At 42.6% G+C, this 20850-nt stretch overlaps 2 protein-coding genes across 5 annotated transcripts in view; both read left to right on the top strand.

Annotated features, from left to right (window-relative positions):
* ptchd1 (patched domain containing 1) overlaps positions 1-8878 on the top strand; it is a 28847-nt gene extending 19969 nt beyond the window's left edge. For 3 of the 4 annotated variants that reach the window (XM_036125226.1, XM_036125227.1, XM_036125228.1), the window contains exons 4-5: positions 694-1394; positions 4475-8878. In XM_036125226.1, the coding sequence (XP_035981119.1) occupies positions 694-1394; positions 4475-5575 (1802 nt within the window). In that variant the 3' untranslated portion in view covers positions 5576-8878. The remainder of the gene's footprint in view (positions 1-693; positions 1395-4474) is intronic. The other variant, XM_036125229.1, reaches the window with a different exon arrangement.
* A 4803-nt stretch (positions 8879-13681) lies between these two features.
* adgrg2a (adhesion G protein-coupled receptor G2a) overlaps positions 13682-20850 on the top strand; it is a 43985-nt gene continuing 36816 nt past the window's right edge. Inside the window, exons 1-2 of the mRNA XM_036125732.1 lie at positions 13682-14082; positions 19603-19700. Coding sequence (XP_035981625.1) covers positions 14063-14082; positions 19603-19700 — 118 coding nt within the window. The 5' untranslated portion in view covers positions 13682-14062. The remainder of the gene's footprint in view (positions 14083-19602; positions 19701-20850) is intronic.

Below are 20850 nucleotides of genomic sequence, written 5' to 3'. Positions count from 1 at the left end.
CTTTTAATGTTTTGCACGCTATAATGTGAAGAAAAAAAAACAGTACACACTGTTCATTGCCTGTTGTCTGCTATGTGTACTCTTAGCCGGAGTGTCCTGAAAGAAATGTCACCACGGTAACACGCAATGACAATAAAGACTCTTTGAATCTCTGAATGGGTTAGGGTTAAGATTTAGATTTAGATGTACAGTAGCAAAGTAAAAGATTAATGGAAGCATGCAAATTCACACAAGGCAAAATAGCAAAAAAACGACTGTACAATAATGACAAATTTACAGCATAAGAAAAAAATGAAATACAGCTTTGAGTAAAAGAGAAATTTATTAAATTATATGTAAGATTTCAGCCTTTTTGTAATTATTGTGATTTGTTTATGAATATTGTTACCCTATACTTTAAAGATGCAGTGTTATGGCACATTGGGACAAAAGGGTGCATTAATCCAGGTCTGCTAATAACAAATGGGTGGCATTTTTCACAGAACCACCTAATAAAATGAGAGCAAACTCTCTTCCTGACAGACTGCTCTTAACAAAGTACCTCAAGGTTAGATTCAAAATGTGTTCTTCACCACATTCCTCGCTGTTTTTTTCATGTCTGTGCATATTTATATTTTTCATGATTAACAATCAGTAGGCAGGGATACCTTTATCTTTTGTCTAATGGGGTGTAAATTTTGCGCTCTTCAACAGGCCACGGTCTTTTCGGCTCCTTTGAGATGCTGTCATCGTGGAGGCGAACTCGGGAGGACCAACACGTGAAGGAGCGAGTGGCGAGCGTCTTTGAGGACATCATGTTGCGTTTCTCTGGCTCCACCATGATCCACCTGATGACTTTGGGCCTTGCTGCCTCGCCGCTCACCAACATGGAGGCCGTCCGGCTCTTCTGCCGCACTGCTGCCCTCGCCATCACCATAAGTTACATTTACATGCTGTCTTTCTACAGTTCCTGTCTGGTGTTCACAGGCTACTTGGAGACAAGGTACCGACACGGGTGCTTCTGTCGGCGTGTACCAAAACCTGACCGGCTAGATTCAAAGCCGGCTTGGTACCGGTGTTTGATGTACACCCGTTACCAGGATGAAACACAGTCGACCAACATACCTCATGGAGTTGGTCATACTCATGTGCCAAATCCTAACCTAACTCACGTGGAAACACGAACCGAAAACAGTTCTGGTGTGTGCGGACACACGGCCAGCGCCATACAAACGCACTCACCCCCGGACATTCATTTAACAACACCTACGGATCTTCACCCTCAGGACTCCCATTTTTTGCTGGGATGTGTACGCCGCTGTTATGGAGACTGGATCACTAACACTTACGTCAAGCCCTTTGTGGTTTTACTGTATCTGGTTTACATCTCCTTTGGACTGATGGGCTTTCTCCAGGTGAGGCACAAACACACCACAGCTTAGATTTTTAGGCACGGTTTACAAAGTCAAAAGCTAACAACTTCATTTTAGGTACAAACATATAGATTTTTCATAAAGAAGAACATTTTGAGAACCAACTGTGTACTTTGAACAGACCAGCTATTGCCACAATAATGGCACTATTGATGTAAGTTTATCTTTGTCCTGATATTGTTTCCAATACATTTGTTCTTGTGATGAAAATGCCGCTGATTTAGTGGAAACAGTGAACACTTAAGCAAAAATTATTTGTCAGCTAGCCTTGAGCTACAGTTATTTGAGCAGGAGCAGTCACCGCAGTGTTTAAGCTTAGTCTTTGGACCATCCAATAAAAGCAAACTGGAAAACCTCAAGGACGTGCCATGCACACAAACACTTGACAGTTCAGATAAACAAGAAAATGTGAGGTGTTTAAGAAATTTAAAAACAAAGTGGAAGCTAGTTTAAAGACTATAAAACAAAGGTGGTGTACTGCAACCTGACAAATCAGATTGATAATGCGTAGCACTCTCCGTTCTGCACATTATTAATCTCGGTATGCTCCCATCAAATCCATTTGGGGAAAGGCGGAACATTAGGCAGGACTGTCCAAACTGATTGGGTGAAGCCAAACCAGTCTCACTGAAAACATGTAATTTCCACGTTGATCCACAAGGGGAAACATAGTATTGTCACAATTTGGCTCTTCAATACGTGTCAGGCTTACGTTTTATTTGGCCTAATTATTTACACTGGCTTGCAACCAGGTCAGGTAATTATCACGTTTTCCCTTGCGAAAAAAAAGAACATATACTCATTTGGACATGGAAATTATCCCATTATAAAGATGGGTGGGGAATACATTTTGCGATATGTGTCCAGTTTTTTAATTTGGCCAATTTGTAGACCCATTTGCATGTGAGACCCTTTCCCCTTGACTTTTAAGGTGAGCCTTTAACGGTTATTATGAATGTGCAAGCAGATATACCCCAAAATCCTCATTTACCCATACCAGGCCCAGATCTTTCTGCTTTTCGAAAAAGTCAAAAGACCACTTCAAGGGAGTGTAAAAACCTTTTTGCAAAATTTTCCATAAACCCCTTCTATATTATATACTTCAAAATGCTCATTAAAAAACATTGATGGAAACGCGAGTTACACTCAAGTTAATGTGTAAAGTTAGATCCTGATGTGTAAAACAGCTGATGGTATAACATTATAAACAGGACTTTATTTTAATGGTAATTTCAAAACAAGAAACAACCTAACCTTACCATCTTTGTGAAAACTTTTTTTCTTAGCAGAAACTTTAAGATGTGAAAGTCCAGTCAGCTCCACAGCTGCTACAACAGATAAATCTGTGCTCGACACGTTTGCAGAGACCTTTAGAATTAAGGACAAATTTTAATCACTTACTGTGTGAAAATAGCATTATTACTGTAATGTGTATTAACTTATTTATTTTTTTTATCAAATTTAAGAAAAAAAATACATTCTTAATCCCAAAGGGAAATTAAATATTGGCATAACTCATGTTATTGGAGTTTCTTCATGCACTAAGGGCTACATGTACTAAGGATCTCCTGTAGCTGTCTGTCTTACAGTGGATCTGGAGAAGCTTCTCACTGAAGACACTCTGTTGTTGTATGGCAATCTGATGAAGAGGATTGTGTTGTCTATAATGTTCTTCATTTATGAAGAATACTTCCATTTAAAATCATCTCCTGAGGTCCTAGATAAGTCTCCAGAACAGAGCCTGCTTTATTTTTTTGAAGAAGCAAGCAACAAGCTTTCTTCCAATCAGTTACTCTGATGCTTTTAGTCAGTTGCATCTAATGCTACCCCAACAGATAATGGCGGAAGCGATAACACACTACACAAGAGAAAAAAACCAGGACCTATAAGCTTCTTCAAGATGTTCAGTCTGCTTTGCCCCTTCTTGTAGACACTATACTCAAATGACCTTTTGACCCATTACATTTTCTTATGTCAGAGAAAGTGTAATGGTAAGATTGTCCTTCAAGGACAGCATGAGTGATAGTGATGTTTGGTTCACAGGACATGATAGTATAATAACAGAACCCTTGGCCACCCCAATGCTATAATAAATGTACAGTTAAGTGACCTTTATTCCTTTAAAAATTATGTAACTTAGATACTCACTTGCCAGTTAATGCTGCACATCATATTTTGTTTATCAGAACCTCTGATTTAAATGCAACGGTGTATTCAATGGCACCAGAAAGAAGATGCATCTCCTTAAAAAAGCCCTATAAAAACTAAGTTACGTACCCCCATGGCACTTTGTGTTTGATGCAACATGATTGACCCGAACCGTGTTTTGGTTTGGTCCTGAATGGTTAAGGTCGGGGCAGGACAAGAAGGAATCTTGTGTGTTTGAGAACGCACAAATACCGTGAGAATTTGTCTTGCAGGCAAGATGACAGTTATTTTTTTGTACACTTTTACAATTTTTTTTCCTGAGTCATCTCTTATGTTCTCTCCTCTTTAGCTAACCCTGCACATTTTCAACAGATCTTAAGTCTGGGGGCTAAGAAAGCTTAAATTTGTGTCCGGTGTACTATTTATTTGTTCATTTTGCCAAATATATTGCATAATTATCTTCTCAAAAGACCCATTGTGAATCCAATTTCAGTTTTCTAGCAGAGAGTATAAGATTTGCATGTAAAATGTCCTGGTTCATCAGAGGTCATGATGTTAGTCAGTCCAGTTGGTTCCCAGGCCATGAGCTGCTTTTCTGCATAGTCATCCTTTGTTTCACTTCAAACTCACCCTTCAACAATCTCCTGCCTTATTTAAGTTTCATATTTAAAAGAAAAAAATGGCCAGAACAAACTTGCTGTGTTTCATGTCATAACTATCCCCCATCGAACCGTTAGGTCAGTGATAACAAATCGAAAGCAGTTACTGAAAAAAGGGAAGTTGAAATGCTTCCTTTTGTTAGAAATATCAACAGTTTTCAAACCATTTTTTTTGTTTACCCCAATTAATAAATATACTCCATTCACACAAAGTTTTAGTTCACAGTCTAATAAATATGTTTCTGCTCCAAACAGGTGACCCAGGGTTCTGACCCCAGTGCACTGGTCGCCATGGACACAGCAACAGTATTGTACACACGTGCACAGCAGCGTTATTTCAGCTCCTACTCACCGGTTATTGGATTCTACATCTATGAAAGCGCCCCCTACTGGAACGCCTCGGTGCAGCGGGACCTGCTGGAGTACGCCAAAGGCTTCCAGAGGATCAGCTGGCTGGAGGCTTACCTGGACTACCTGTCAGACCGCAACGAGTCCACCAGCCAGCCACGCGAGAACTTCACCCGCACACTGCGCCAGTCCTTCCTGCGTGAGCCGCAGTTCGCCCACTTCGCAGACGACATCATCTTCGCAGAGCGCGGCCAGGGCGAGGAGCCCGACGTGGCGGCCTCGCGCATCTTCTTGGTCGCCAAGACGACAGAGAACAAGCGAGAGGAGATGTCGGTGCTGCTGGACACGCTGCGCCGCCTGTCGCTCACCTCCCGGGTGCGCTTCCTGATCTTTAACCCCTCGTTTGTGTACTTGGACCGGTACGCGACGGCGGTCAGCTCCCCGCTCAGACACTCACTGCTGGCAGTGCTCTTCCTGTTGGGTCTGTCCTCTTTGGTCGTTGTGGAGCCGCTGGTCTCCCTGTGGCTCGGACTCACCCTTCTCTCCGTTCAGTTTGGGGTTCTGGGCTTCATGACTTTATGGGGTGTGGAGATGGACTGCGTGTCCGTGCTATCGCTCATCTCAGCCTTGGGTCACTCGGCGGACTGCAGCGGCCCCCTACTCTGTGGCTTCGCCTCGGGGCGTGGTGAAAGCAGGACTCGCTGGGTTCGGTTGGCGCTGGAGCGACACGGCGTTCCTTCCCTACAGACTCTGGTGTGCTACAGCGCCGCGCTGGTGCCCGTCTGCACCGTGCGCTCCAACCTCACGCGCACGCTTTTCCGCTGCCTCCTTCTGACAGCTGGCTGCTCAGCCCTGCACACGCTGGCCTTCCTTCCGACCCTCCTCACCTTCCTGCCCCCCTCCAAGAGCAAGGATCCTCGGCTGGGGAGAGATGGCCAGAGACAGGAGGTTGAGTGTGTTGAAATGAATGACAGCACCAGAGTAGTGGACCAGATCACCACGGTTTGAGAAGGTGGAGGTCTGAAAGGTCAAGATTTAACGGAAAAGATCACAAACATGGACAGTATGGAGGAGAAAGGCAGGTCCTTTATGCAATGTATCCTTGGTTTCCTGCTTATAGGTAGGGCGGTGTGGCATGTTAATGAGTTTTCTCCCAAACAATCACAGTATTGAAAAATGTGCCTGGATGTAAAACACTTTTCACTTGCTTTAGATTTTACCCTTTACTGCCTACAGCTATGTTATTTTCTTTTTTGTCATATCATGTTGCACAATTTCAGCTTCAAAGACATGAGGTAATCCTCTGTATGACTTAGTATTTCTACTTTAATGCTGGACAAATAAAGTCAGAATAAGAGAACGCAGTGCTTTTTTGGCAGTGTTTATTCTTGCTTAAAATGTAACACACTAAAAGAACAGTCAAAATGTTTGATTGAATCGTTTTGTTTGTCTATGAAGATATAGCAGTTGGTTAGGAATCTCCCAGTCAGCACTTTTTGCTTGCAAAACCAATCTGAATCTGAGTCGACCCTTGGCCGAGTCGCATTCCAGTGCTTCACTAAAATCCAGCTACAGGATATTCACACAGTACAATTTCCTAGTAGACGCAGCTGTTGTGTATAATGACTGTATTGTAGCCCCTTTTTCACTTTAAAATTGGCTTTACTGTGTGTGGCATAGATACAACAAGGTGTCATAAACCTTTAGAAATGTTGGTCCATGTTGACATGATAGCTTTGCCCACTTGCTGCAGATTTTTTCAGCTAAAACTTCCATGATATGTGTTTCCTGTTGCAAACGCTTAGGTGCACCAAGTAGCTCTGCTGGGTCGAGATCTTGTGACTGTGAAGTCCATTGGAGCACAGTGAGCAGGGAACCAGTTTGAGACGATTTGAGCGCGTTATACTGCCAGTAGCAATCAGATCGACCAACTGTGGTCATAAAGGGATGCACGTGGTCAGCAACAATACTCAGGTAGTCTGTGGTGTTTAAATGATGCTCTATGGGTACTAACACCGAGAGTACGAAAAAACAAAAATTAATTTTATAGCTTGTAGAACATTCAAGGTCAGTAACTTGAAGTTTTCTGTGCATCTTTTTTAACCCCTTACATGGTTGTGGAGGAATGTCACCCAAGTCATTTTTCTTAATATTGCCCTACTGCTTGTATGACCTAGTTAGGTCAAGATTCATCATCAGTATATTGGATTTTCATTTGACTATAATGCCTTGGTTTATGTGTTAATTTTGTCTTCAACTCAATAGATGCAGGTGCAATATAGTTGCTGCAACACAAGCCAAAATTATTACTACTCCACCACTGGTTTCACAGTTGGTTTGAAGTGTTTGTGCTGATACATTAAGCAAAATTATGTTAAAAACATCTCTACTACTGTATCATATTCAAAGTCTGGATGTCTTGGGGATCATTCAGATGCAACTTTGCTAGCCTAGATTTGCATTGTCCTTTACTGACACCCGTGGAGATCGAAGTCCTATTCTTTTGTGCTTTTAAAGATTTATATTTCAGTTTGAAATGATTATACAACCAAAAAAAAAAAAAACAGATGAATTTTAAAAAGAAGAGATGTGTGAACATGTTTGAATGTATTGTGAATTTTATGCAAAACCACAAGATTCAGTGGTTTGGGCCCATCATTTTTACCATATGTATGTCAACTAAAATATTATTAGACAGCATGAGTTTGCATTTTATTGTTATGCTGGTAATATGGTTAGCTATAAAGTATTTTCCCCTCCCTATTTTTTGTGTGACTGCCTTTCATATTTTGACTGCTTTTCAGTAATTTTGTATTTGACCAGGGTCAGCGTCACTACTGATTTTGCATGAGGCAATACCTGGACCCTATGGAGGCAGTCCAACTCTACCAGGATGGCACATCAATGCATGCCATTTCCAGAAGGTTTGCTGTGTCTCCCAGCACAGTTTCAAGAGCATAGAGGAGATTTCAGGAGACAGGCAGTTTGTCTAGGAGAGCTGGACAGGGCTGTCAGAGGTCCTTAACCCATCTGCCGGATTGGTATCTACCTCGTTGTGCAAAGAGGAACAGGATGTGGACTGCCAGAACCCTACAAAGTGAGCCCCAGCGGGCCACTGGTGTGACTCTATCTGACCAAACCCTTAGAAACAGACTTTAAGAGGCCCGACACCCACTAGTAGGCCCTGTGCTCACTGCCCAGCACAGGGGAGCTCAAATGGCATTTGGCAGAAAACACTGAAATTTGCAGGTTTGCCACTGGTGCCCTGTTTATTTCCCAGATGAGAGCAGGTTCACTCTGAGCCCATGTGACAGACATTAAAGCGTCTGGAGAAGCTGTTATGCTGCCTGTAACAATTTTCAGCATGATCAGTGTTGTGTTGGGGGCAGTGTTGGTTTGGGAAGGGATGATGCACAGACCTGTACAAGATAAATGATGGCACCCTGAATGCCATTAGGATAAAACCCTTAGACCTATTATTAGACCCTCTGCTGATGCAGTGGGATCTGGGAGGAGAGACCTCAGGACACCATCTGTCATCTCCTAAGGAACATGCCCTGACATTGTCAGGAATGCATACAAGCACATGAGGGCCGTACAAACTACTTAGTATCATTTTGAGTTGTTGCAATGACATTTCAGCAGATTTGACTAGCCTGCTGCATCAGTTTTTCAGTACCAGTTTCACTTTCTCAGTGATGTAGCAACCTTTTGTTCCCAACACATTACCCATTCCATATCAGTGTCTATAGCCAGAAGGATCTTTTGTTCAACTGAGATCTGCCACTCAACAACACCATTTTTACGGCCATCAAAAAACCCTCTGAAAGAAATCAGGCAGAATAGTCCAAATTTATTTAAACCGCCTGATTACCTGCATCAGAGCTGAAATTTAATAATAACGAACTGCCAAGTTTGTGTGGCTCCCATTTTCTAAACAATGTGTCTGTGTGGATAAAAGCTCAGATTTCTTTCAATGTCTGTGCATCTCTGCTGGTGAAAGCAAAACTTGTGCTTTCAAACAATTCCTCTTCGTAGCTGATGTTCAAGGTGTGTGCGTGGGAGTTCATGTTAATCCATGTGGCTGTTTGACACATTTTTTTCCCTTTTGTGCTCATTTTCTCTTAGTTTTTTTTCCTCTGTCACTTTCTTGAATTAAACTGTTATTCGGCGCCTTAACCATCAAAAAGAAAAACCCACAAACTTCCTACCCATGAGCACTGCCAGTTAACTCTTTGATAAGCATGTCCCTATGCTAGATGGATAAATTGTTTTATTATTTGTCAAACAAATAAAAATGACAAATCTGGATGACTGAATTTGATGTTGTCAAAATACAAGGTACACTTAAAAGGGGTTTGCTGCAGCATACAGTGCTGTCAAAAGGCAATTTTACAGCCCCTTACACATTACTCGTGTTTTTATTTTGTTGCCGCACGTCATTGTTTCCGATCTGCAAATAAATTTTAAAGGCAAAAGATACCCTGAATAAGTATAAAAAGTGGTTTCCATTTATTTTGTTTTTTTATCGTGTGGTGTCTGGCAGTGTAGTGCTCAGAATAACCTTTTTAATGCCAAAGAGAGCCCAACAGGTTTACTTTCACACTGCTTTTCTCCACTTGATTCTCAAGCAAAAAGCTACGTTTAATTTGGGATTAATTGTAATTAATGGACACAGAAACAGAAAGGTTCAAGAGAAAACAGGAAGGGAGAAAGATGTGACAAAATGTTAAAAGGTAGAAAAGGTGACTAAAATAGAGTAAAGGAAAAACAGAGTCCAAGATAAGAAAGAGAGATAGAACAAAATAAACTATCACAGGTACAAACAACCAACACCTATGATGACATCATTGAAAAATACACAGTAATGTTAGTACAAGATGTATTTAGTGGCAGCCAAAGCTAACTATAGGGTTTATCTGTACAGAATTGTATCTGTAAGCACCCAGATCCAAGCACCTGTGGGTGTTTCTAACAGTCTGCTTGTATGTGTAAGGTTTCTCCTGAAGTAAAATGCTCAACAGTGGTTATGAGGAGCCGAAATAACTGTCCCCCAGGGCACCAAGGCAGTCAAGGGAGACCAGAGCCCCAGTTATCCAAAAGAGCCCCCAGAGCGTGGAAGCCCAAAGAGGACCAACACAGGGATGGCTGCATCTCAGTCCCAGAGAAGAGCAGAGATGAGCCCCAGGACAATTCACAGCAGCCACAGTGCAGACATGGTACTGGGTGCTGAGTACCAACAAGTCAGGGCTCTCACCAGCGTCATGGGAGCCTGATGGGGGGAATGGGCCCCACAATTGGTGAAGATGTGAGATGCTCCAGTTGTAACAGGAGCGGGCAGTCCAAAACCCAACCTGACAAAAAAAAAAAAAAAAAAAAAACAAGCACACAGTCACAATCACACATTCCCACCCTAATGCCTACATGCAAACACACTGTAGACACTTGCACTCACTACACATATCCTATACTCCCAGGTCCATGTACTAATACCTCAGAAGGGTGACAAGCCCCTAGACCCGGGACGTGATCACCTTCACCGGGGTGGAGGAGAGCAGACCACCTGAGCCACGAACCGAGACCAGGGCCGAAAACTGCTCTAACCTGGGTAAAGCCGGTTCAAACCCCAACCCCCTGCCTCGACGACCCCAAACCCATCCACGCAGAGACAGGGCCAACACAATCTGAGCAAGCCATCCAACCAGAGCCCACCCCACAAACCCCTAGGTTCCCAGACACCCCTGCCACCAAGGCCGCAGCGAGCCAAGCCAGAAGGCATCCACCCCCGAGGCCACCACCACCCCAGTCACCACCACTGGGGTGGTGACTCGAGGCCACCACCCCAGTTGTCGCCACACACAACCCAACCGACCCCTCTCTGCTGTAAGCCCAAACCCTATTCCCAGTTGGCAAACCAGGCACCAGGAGTCAAAATCCAAGGGTCCAGGTGGCCTCTGGGAGAGCAGAAGTGCCCGCAGAAGCAGAATAATCAAAATCCCCACCAGCTTAAGAGCCCCCAAGGCCCAACAATGCATCAAAGCCCCCAGGAAGGGCCGGGCACTGGAACAAGCACGGGGACAAAACCCTGAGATATCCCCACCAGGACCCAAGCCCCAAAGAACCTGCCAGGACCCCCACCCAAGTAACCCTGAGCTACCCAGATCCATGCAGGAGCAGCACAGCTACCACGCCTGTCACCCACGTTCACAGACACAGATCCCCCAAGAACATTGCATGCAGCCACCGAAGGTCACCCCCGAGGCCTCAAAAGACCCACCCCTGCGGGGGCCACATACCCCAGTGACATACCCGATAAACAACCCACCCTGGGGGCCCCCAGACCCCCAAAACCCAGGAACCCCCCTTAATTCAGCCAGAACGCTCCACAGAAACACAGCCACAGGCCCCCCACCCATTAGGTGAAGGAGCTGATCAAAGGAGCTCAGTAAGATTGACCTGATGTGGAGGCAGACGCTGTGTTAATATAGTCCAACAAAAGCTCTCTATACTGATTAATGCTGAGAATATTTTCTTTTCCAATTCATGAGGATAGTTGTGGTACATTGGACAGTGAAAGCCATGCAAACTGAATTTTTACCCCATAGTGCTGTCATGATAGCGTTATCAACAAAGCAGTGAGCTACTGTAACCAGTAGCTAACCACCAGTCCACCTATTTAAAAAGGGGGACGGGGGGTGTGTCCAACTACAGAGGAATCACACTCTTACGCCTCCCTCGTAAGGTCTATTCCGGGGTTCTAGAACGGAGGGTCTGTCGGATAGTCAAATTTCAGATTCAGGAAGAGCAGTGTGGTTTTCGTCCTGGCCGTGGAACACTGGATCAGCTCTACACCCTCAGCAGGATACTGGAGGGTGCATGGGAATTTGCCCAACCAGTCTGGGGTCCTGTGGGGGGTACTCCAGGTGTATGGAGTACCGAGTCCTTTAATAAGGGCTGTTAGGCCTCTGTATGACCAGTGTCAGATCCGCATTGCCGGCAGTAAGTCAGACTTGTTTCCGGTGAGAGTTGGACTCTGCCAAGGTTGCCCTTTGTCACCGATTCTGTTCATAACTTTTATGGACAGAATTTCTAGGCACAGCCAAGGTGTTGAGGGGATCCGTTTTGGTGACCTTAGGATCGCGTCTCTGCTATTCGCAGATGACGTGGTTCTATTGGCTTCATCAGGGCGCGATCTACAGCTCTCACTGGAGCGGTTCGCAGCCGAGTGTGAAGCGGCCGGGACGAGGATCAGTGCCTCCAAATTCGAGACCATGGTCTTGAGCCGGAAAAGGGTAGAGTGCCTTCTCCGGATTGGGGGGGATGTGCTGCCCCTAGTGAAGGAGTTCAAGTATCATGGGGTGTTGTTTACGAATGAGGGGAAGATGAAGCTGGAGATCGACAGGTGGATTGGTGCGGCGTCTGCTGTGAAGCGGGCGCTGTACCGATCCGTTGTGGTGAAGTGAGAGCTGAGCCAAAAGGCGAAGCTCTCGATTTACTGGTTGATCTAAGTTCCTACCCTCATCTAAAAATGAGATCCCGGATACAAGCGGCCGAAATGAGTTTTCTCCGTAGTGTGTCTGGACTCTCCCTCAGAAATAGGGTGAGGAGTTCAGTCATCTGGGGAGGACTCAGAGTAGAGCCGCTGCTCCTCCACGTCGAGAGGAGCCAGTTGAGGTGGCTCGGGCATCTGGTCAGGATGCCTCCTGGACGCCTCCCTGGTGAGGTGTTCCGGGCACGTCCCACCGGGAGGAAACCCAGGGGAAGACCCAGGCCACGTGGAGGGACTATGTTTCACTGCTAGCCTGGGAACGCCTTGGGATTCCCCCGCAGGAGCTGGCCCAAGTGGCTGGGGAGGTGGACGTCTAAGCCTCCCTACTGAAGCTGCTACCCCACGACCCGACCCCGGATAAGCGGAAGAAGATGGATGGATGGATAGATGGATGGATGGAGAATGGTGGTTACCGAAATGGCTGGCTATCGAAAATTACTCCAGGAGTGAATCAACAACTCACCTAGGAGGTCACGAAAGAACAAGAAGTTAAATCTGGTGTTAGAAGCATATAATTTAAGAAAAAAAATCATCACACAAACCTGGAGGTGGTAGAATGATGGTCTGCAGCTGCTTTCTAAAGTCAGTTTACTTTTTTAATAAAATACCAGGTTGGTTTGGATAAATGGTTAATAACGATCATTTGAATAATTTCATAACTTCGTTTTATATGTACACAGGTTTTATGTCTTTGACATTAAAATGTGTTAATCTGGTAAATTTAAATATTAAGGTGTGGGAAAGAAAGTAAACACAGGAGTAGTCTGTAGGGGGGGGGGGGCAAATACTTTATCACAGGAGCGCTGTATGTTGAACTTTGTGCGGAGAAATCTTAAAGTGCTGAGTCACAGATGGGGAGCAGTAAGACGCTGCAGTTCTGCTGCGCACCGCTGATCTGATACAGCCCTGTTCCCCCCTGGCAAAAAACAAACAAAGCCTGACACTTGATATACAGTTTAAAGACAGAAACACACTGTGCCCAGCACTGCCCTCTTGTGGACCGATACCAGTTAAAGCCTAGTTTTTGCCTCAGGCAAGCAAGGAGGTAACGTGATTTTCAGGCTGCTGCTGACTTTGTTTGATTTGGTTCATGCCTGATGTCAGATGCCATTCCTCAAATTCCCTGCCAAGCCATCATTATCTGTGTCAGAGAGTGGGAGACAGAAGATATTTGACCTGTTAGTCAACCTAAATCCCTCATTTCAGACTTGGCAAGATGATTTTTGTGCTTCCCCCCAATTTGTTCTGCAGATTACACACACACACACACACACACACACACACACACACACACACACACACACACACACACACACACACACACACACACACACACACACACACAGTTTGACATACCACTGAAAAGGTAATACTCTGTGAAGGAAGGGCCTGACCCTGTATCCTGAACTGCCAGCTGTTACCTTCCAGTCTTGCAGGGACACGTGATAGATAGATAGATAGATAGATAGATAGATAGATAGATAGATAGATAGATAGATAGATAGATAGATAGATAGATAGATAGATAGATAGATAGATAGACCAATGAACAAGTTGTTCTTTCTCTCTCTCTATCTCCTCCCTCCTGCTGCACCTCTGTGGGTGTGTTTCGTTATTTCCCCTCCAATGTCCTGCAGGCAGACTTTGAAATAGCAGAATTTCTGATTTCCTGAACGCACCTCATACACAAACAAGCACGCCTGGCTACTGTACCATTTGAACATACCCTTGTGGACGCAGGTGGATGCTGGTGCCTTGACGGAAAGCAACAAACAACTCAGGAGTGGCAAAGCAGAGCTGAGGCAGTTTGTGAAACGTGGACGTATGACAGGCTGTTGAAAGGGAAGTAGAGGAACGATGGAGGGACATGCGGATCGGAGAGAAGATAACGAGTCGTCCTCCGTATGGTTCACCGGTGTTCATAGACAATCATAAACAAACGTCAGATGCTTTTAAGAAGCATCAGGTAAGTTGTTTAAAGCTTTCCTCTGACTGTCAATACTTGTTAGAGAAGCACACAAAAACTTTGTATTATATAGAAGCAAACTGAATAAAGAGGGAAATAGACTAAACCCACCCTAGTTCAGAAATAAAAGGAACAGATTATTTCTTATCTTTGACAGTGTTGTAAAAAAATGACTTCTTAGATGTTTGTTTCAGATGATCAAAAACAAAACAAAAATAAAGTCTAAGATAATCAGGAGTAAATACAAAAGGCAGATTTCCAGTAGATTTATATTTGTTCAGAGAAGACTGTTACTTCCTATGTTAATATGTAACTGTTCCTTAAGCCTAATAACTGCTTGTGTCACCCTTGCTGATGTCAACTGCCACAAAGTGTGTGAGGCTTTTACATCCCTGTGGAGGAAAACTGGATCCCTCATCTTGGCAGAGATCATTTATTTTGACCTGTTGAAGGTCCTGCCACAGCAACTCGATTAGATTTAGGTCCGGACTTCGACTAGGCCACTCCAAAAATCTTCAATATGTCCTTTTGGGCCATTCTGAGGGGAATTTGCTGGTGTGCTAAGGGTCATTGTCATGTTGCATGTGCCAAGCATCTTTGAGTTAAAGGTTATAATGCGATGGTGAGCTATTCTCCTTCAAGCCTTTCTGGCAGAGAGCAGAATTCATGGTTCCAACAATTACAGCAAGTTGTTTAGTTCCTTACGAAGAAATTCAGCCCAAGACCACCATGCTACCACCAGTTGTTGATTTTTCTGAAATGCCGTGTTAGTTTCATGCCAGATATTACAGGAAACACACCCATCCATCCATTTTCTGATCCGCTTTATCCCTCATGGGGTCGCGGGGGTTGCTGGTGCCTATCTCCAGCGTTCACCAGGCGAGAGGCAGGGTTCACCCTGGACAGGTCGCCAGTCTGTCGCAGGGTAACACGGAGACAAACAGGACAAAAAAATTCACATTCACACTCACACCTAAAGACAATTTAGAGAGACCAGTTAACCTAACAGTCATGTTTGTGGACTGTGGGAGGAAGCCGGAGTGCCCGGAGAGATCCCACACATGCACAGGGAGAACATGCAAACTCCATGCAGAAAGACCCTAGGTTTCCACTTTAGGCCCGTCAGTCCGCAAAATGTTTTTCCTGAAGTCTTGGGATTCTTTTGGAAGCTGTGAGACTGGTCTTTGGTCAGCAGTGATTTTGGCCTTGAAACGCAGAATCATCTTTGTTGCATGTGCACAACCAAGGCATTTGACTTCAGTGTTACATGCTCACAGCGTTACAGACATTAAGTACAGACATATAAACTCTACAGACAAAAAATAGAAACAACAATATGTACATTTAAACGTGTGTATACCCATTTTTTTTGTTAAAGGCAGGTTAAAATAGTGCAGAAAGCCTTCTTTTGTTTCACAGTAGCTGATGTTTTTATAGAGCAGCTCGGTACTCTGCTGTAAGGTGTTCCTTGTCTTCATCAGAGAAACTTGGTGGCTGTTTTTTTTAATTAACGCTCAATTTTTGCCCATTCTTTTATCATTACATCATGAATTCTGAGTTGAACCGAAGCAAGGATGGCCAGGAGTGTTGTATGTATTATTCTGGGATGTTATTTGACTTCCTGGATCAGTTGGTTTGGAATAATTTTGGTAGGTCCTCGTCTCCTAGGAAGGGCCACCACCATATTTCATCCATTTGTGGATTCTGGCTCTCACTGTGGTTTACTAAAGTCCCAAAGCCTTAGAAAGAACTTTGTACCCTTTCCAGACTAATAGATTTTCAGTGTTTTAGTTATTTTTTGATATTCTTTAAACTAGTGCATTATGTGTTGCTTTTTGAGATCTTTTAGCCTATTTCATGCTGTTATACTGGTTCTATTTAAGTGAATTTTTGTGTCACCTTAGCTAGTGAAATTTAGCTCTGCTTTTTTTTTTGGATCCCAGTTAGTTCATCGTTCAGGTAGAGGGGGAATTAAACGATCATTCAATGCAACTACCATCTGCATTTACTCAGGTTATCTTTGTCTGAAATCAAAATTTGATTGACTATCTTAAACATTAAAGTGAGACACAAAAGCATAAATACAAGAACTCTGGGGTTAGGGTTAGACTTTCAATTTGATTATAAAAGAAAACATTCTAATATTTGAAGATGAATTTAATACATGATTACACCACACAGGACAGTATCACAAAATCATAAGGCATCCTTCAAGTCACTAAAACCAAACCAAAAACTATTGTATATCCAGGTTGTTCTGCAACTATCTGTAGTCTGGTATTATAATACTCTTATGTTTTATCAAAAAAAAAAAAAAAAAATCAGCAAATTTAGTTATGAAATAAGGGGAAAAACTGGATCCAAAGAATATGTATCTTTCTAATTGCACCTAAACAAAAAGCACAGACTATGTAAACAAGTCAGAATGCAAGTCACTGCAACTGACCTTGCTCATGATGTGAGGGGACTATAATTAAGGCTGGCTTGTGTGTACTGGCATGAAAATATAATTATATCCAGGGAAAACTATGACTTTGCAACTCTGATAACATGGGGCTGAACTAAGAGGTATTTAATGCCCTGTCATAGGCCATCAGCTTTGTAAGGTCTGTACTTGAGGAATTATAGAGACATAGAACCAGGGTAACATTTACAAATGGGCCCACATGGATACGAAAAGGGCCGAAAATGGGTTCCAGGTGGAAGCCTAGACATGTACATTTTGAACACATTTTCTTTTTTTAAGACCAATTTAAAACATACATATGTTACCCACTGGGCTTAATATGACTGTGAACTTTATGTAGTGAATAGAAGTGGGTCCCACACAAGAAGCTCCTTGAGTACCAAGTCCTAACCAGAACCCATATACATGGAGTAAAATCAATATGGGACTCATATGCCACATGTACTGCAAATATGCGGTGACAGATTTAATGTGTACTGCTGCAAATAGCCAATAATAAAGTAGCCCAATATCATATTATGCTATGCAGATTCTCTGTCTGCGCTGATAAAAATTAATTTTACCTCGTCTTGCTGACTGTATGGAGTGATTGCAAATTATGTTAGGCTGACCTGTTTTCTGATAAAATGTATCTGGCCACATGTGGATAATTGAAGATTAATTTCCCAGCTGTTTAATTTATCTTGAAATCTGAAGACAATATAAAACAAGACAGCAACGATGTGCCCCCTCCTCATGTAATATAACACTGACTTCTTCACGCATTATCTTAACATACATGATCTACATATAACAGGCATGAATTTAGGGATGTCAATACTTTAACATCCATTGGGAAGAATTGCAGAATGACATGACAGCAAATAATATATTGGGGAGAACTTGTTTAAACTATGGTATTTATGTGTTGTAATAGGGAATATTTTCACCATTTTAGACTTAGCAACTTATGTCAAATATAGTTTCAGGTCACAATTTCCTAAAGATCTCTAAAAACTTCCACATTATGCTTAAGAGTTGATGAGTGCTTGTTTAAAGTTATTGTGTTTGTTAACAAAGTCTTGAATTTTCAATAATTAGTTTCAGGTTGGCATGAAAATTATAGGTTAAGCAGAATCTGTTAGCTAAGGATGCTGTGTATTATGACCTATATTGTGTCTGTTTTCTGTAAATTACTTATACTGTAACACAAGTGGAATTTATTGTCCGGAGGGAATCAAAACAACATTGAAACCTAGAATATCAGTAAAAAACATAAACATTTCATATATTGCTTTGATTGTAGATATAGCCAGTTTATGCAAGTAGATGTTTTCTTGTTGCCGTTTCCTCAATTTTTCTTAGCACACACCTTTCTTATTTGAAAGGCATGTTCCCTTGTTTTTCTCATTCTGTAAAGTGAATGTTAGAGATTGGCATCTGTTTAACATAATGTTTGTTCCCGTAGAAAACAGGAAATTATAATATATTACTCACAACCTAGAATTTCTGGTCCGCTTAGAATGGGAAGTACTGTATAAATGAAGAATGATTAGTTAAGATTATTTTACAGAAGTTCCTGCGAGGGTCAATAATTGTGCAAATGGTAATGTAAAGAATTAAATGCATCCGGTTGCGGTCCACCAATGTCTTCGTTTAACTGTAATTTTCCTTAAAAAAGGCATTTTTTAACTTTCATCACCAAATAAATGTTTTCAAAATGCAGATTGTTGGTTTCCTAAATGTTTAAGTGTCAGGCTATGCAACTGCACATAAAGATGAGTTTATTTTTTAGCTTTTTAAACATCACGTAAGTTGTTCAAAGCACGATTTTCGTTGGTTCAGTTTTCACGTACGTGCGGCGCCTAGTAAAAGTATACCCTTCAAACCTTTTCACTTTTCTCACAATAATCACACACTCCAATGTAGCCTGACAGACCAACACAAAAGTTTGTGGAGTGGAAAGAGAATCATACAGATTTGAACAATCCAAAAGTCTGGGATGCATTTAAGGGGATGCCACTAAAGGTGTTCAATGTAACCAACTTTCTACAGACATCAGCTAGAAAGTTGCAGAGGAGTTAAATGCAGGGTTAGGATAGAAAATAATATCCTGTGTTTTGGGCAGCTATTCTAACAGAGCTCTATTCAAGCTATCATTTCAAAGACAGAAAGAGCAATGCAAGGTTGCAAACCTACACACAGATGGATCTCTCCGCCCAAACTGACAGTAGCAGACAAAACATGCATTAGTCGTATAGTACACAAATCTTGCATTAATGTAAAAATGATAGCAGAAAATTATTGATTCTACAGAATTTTGACTCTGATGAAGCTGAATACAAATACATGCCACATTTTTGTATGTAAAAGAATTTGACAAACAATCTTTTTCCTTTTTCTTTGCAACCATTGCCTAAAATCCCAGTAAATAATCTGACGTTTTTGATTTTAATGTGACAGACTGTAAAGAAAAATTAAGGAGTGTAAATACCTCGAGCCAGTGTATCTACCATAGCGCGCTTCCACATTAGAACAAACATGATGTAACCGGGGAGGGTTACATTACAATTTCTTTTGCTTAATACCTAAAATTCATACTATAACCTCACCTAGAAGTGTGAACTGAGATGCGTTTGGCAGCCTAACAGCTCTCAAGACAATAAGTCGCCTCTTTGAAAGGTGTGAATGTCGTGAGCTGTAACCCAACCCCCCGTGTCCTCCCCTACCCTGCCCTGAAGTCATGTCCCTCATATGCACAAAAGCACGGGTAATATTTAATCGTTTCGTCTTTCAGCTGTGAAAGAGACATCCCACAGCGGTTACTCTTACTGTAACCCACTGTGGCCATTTGCAGAAACACAGATCACAATGAGGGACAATCGGTCTTGCTTAAAAAGAGGAAGTTTTTGAGCAAATGGTTTGAGGTATGCAAAAAAAAAAACAAACAAAAAAAAAAAAAAACAACTTTATTTGAGTGTGTTGGTCTGCGTCACTTAGGGGTAAAAATAGCAAACCTGAAGACGTGGAAAAGTTGCCTAAAATGTGAACATTGTGTGCCGTCATGTTTCCAGGAGGATGTGTGGCCTTTTCTTTGAAGAAAAGTGGAGATGGAAACTTTGTTTCCTTCAGGTCATCTGGTTTTTCCTGGCTGCAGCAGCTCCATCCACAGGTAAACAGTTTCTAAATCTTTGCAAATAAATAACTTTGTATATTACAGACATTTTTGAATATTATGCAAATAATTTGCTTCTACGGAAAGCTCTCCTGATCTGTGTATAAAGTACCTTTCTGTCTACAGTCTGACAAAATATCGCAACACTCGCTTGGTTGTCAGTCTCACAGAATTAAAAAGCTTAAAAAAAACTGAACTAATCCCTCATTGAGGCTGTGAAAGGCTGCTTTGAGTGGAGCTGCATTGAATACAATGTTAGGGGCTTTGTTGCCATGGCAGGGATACATAAGGGCATCCGTTCATCAAAGCCTAACTTAACATTTTCTGTTCAGTGGTACTAATTTGAATTGACACAGACATTTTCCTACCAAGGGATAATTAAGGACTTCCTTTTTTTTCTAAATGTGGTGGGATGCGTAGAAAATAGCTGTTAAGTAATTTCACCCGCCCAATCCTTTAACAGTATTTGCATAAATGGGTCCCATTGGCAGGTCTCTGCTTCAACCAAGAAATATGCATCACCAGCCGCCACACACTTCACATCACCCTGCATTGGGCTCAGTTAACACCTTTAAAGCTGTGAAACAGAAAATTAGATGTGCACAGTGGCTCCCATAGGTTGGTCACCCAAAATGTACATTTCTGGGTGCCCCCCCCCCCCTCCCCCACCACCACCACCACACTCTTTATCTCTGCTACTTAGTATTAAAAATGAGTTGAGGCGCAAAGGACTGACATTTTCCAGGGCTCATGCATCAAACCCTCCCCTCTGTCTTTACCGCCCTGGGTGGTAAACCATATCCACACTGTTGGAACCTTGGACAGCAGTCGGTAGAAATATACATGTTTTTGGAGCGTGGGAAGGAGACGGAGAACATAGGAGAACATTTACATGCTCTAGCACCCAGATTTGAGCTAGCAACCTTCTACCTGTAAGGACACAGTTCCAGCCACTGAAGCCACCCGTGTAGCACAAACTTAGACCTGAACAGGTTTAAGTTTCTCACATTGGTGTTTGTTTTTGTTCTTCCTGCCTTTTGTAATTCTGTTTATGCCAGGGGTTACATACTACCTTTGTAGGACTTGATAGATTTTATAGTTAGGAGAAAACTAACGATGAAAGCCCATCTTTCATACTGTCAATATT

Source organism: Fundulus heteroclitus, chromosome 21, assembly GCF_011125445.2.
Source record: "Fundulus heteroclitus isolate FHET01 chromosome 21, MU-UCD_Fhet_4.1, whole genome shotgun sequence".
In the NCBI taxonomy this organism is placed as follows: Eukaryota; Metazoa; Chordata; class Actinopteri; order Cyprinodontiformes; family Fundulidae; genus Fundulus; species Fundulus heteroclitus.
This window is presented reverse-complemented; position numbering and strand designations above follow the sequence as displayed.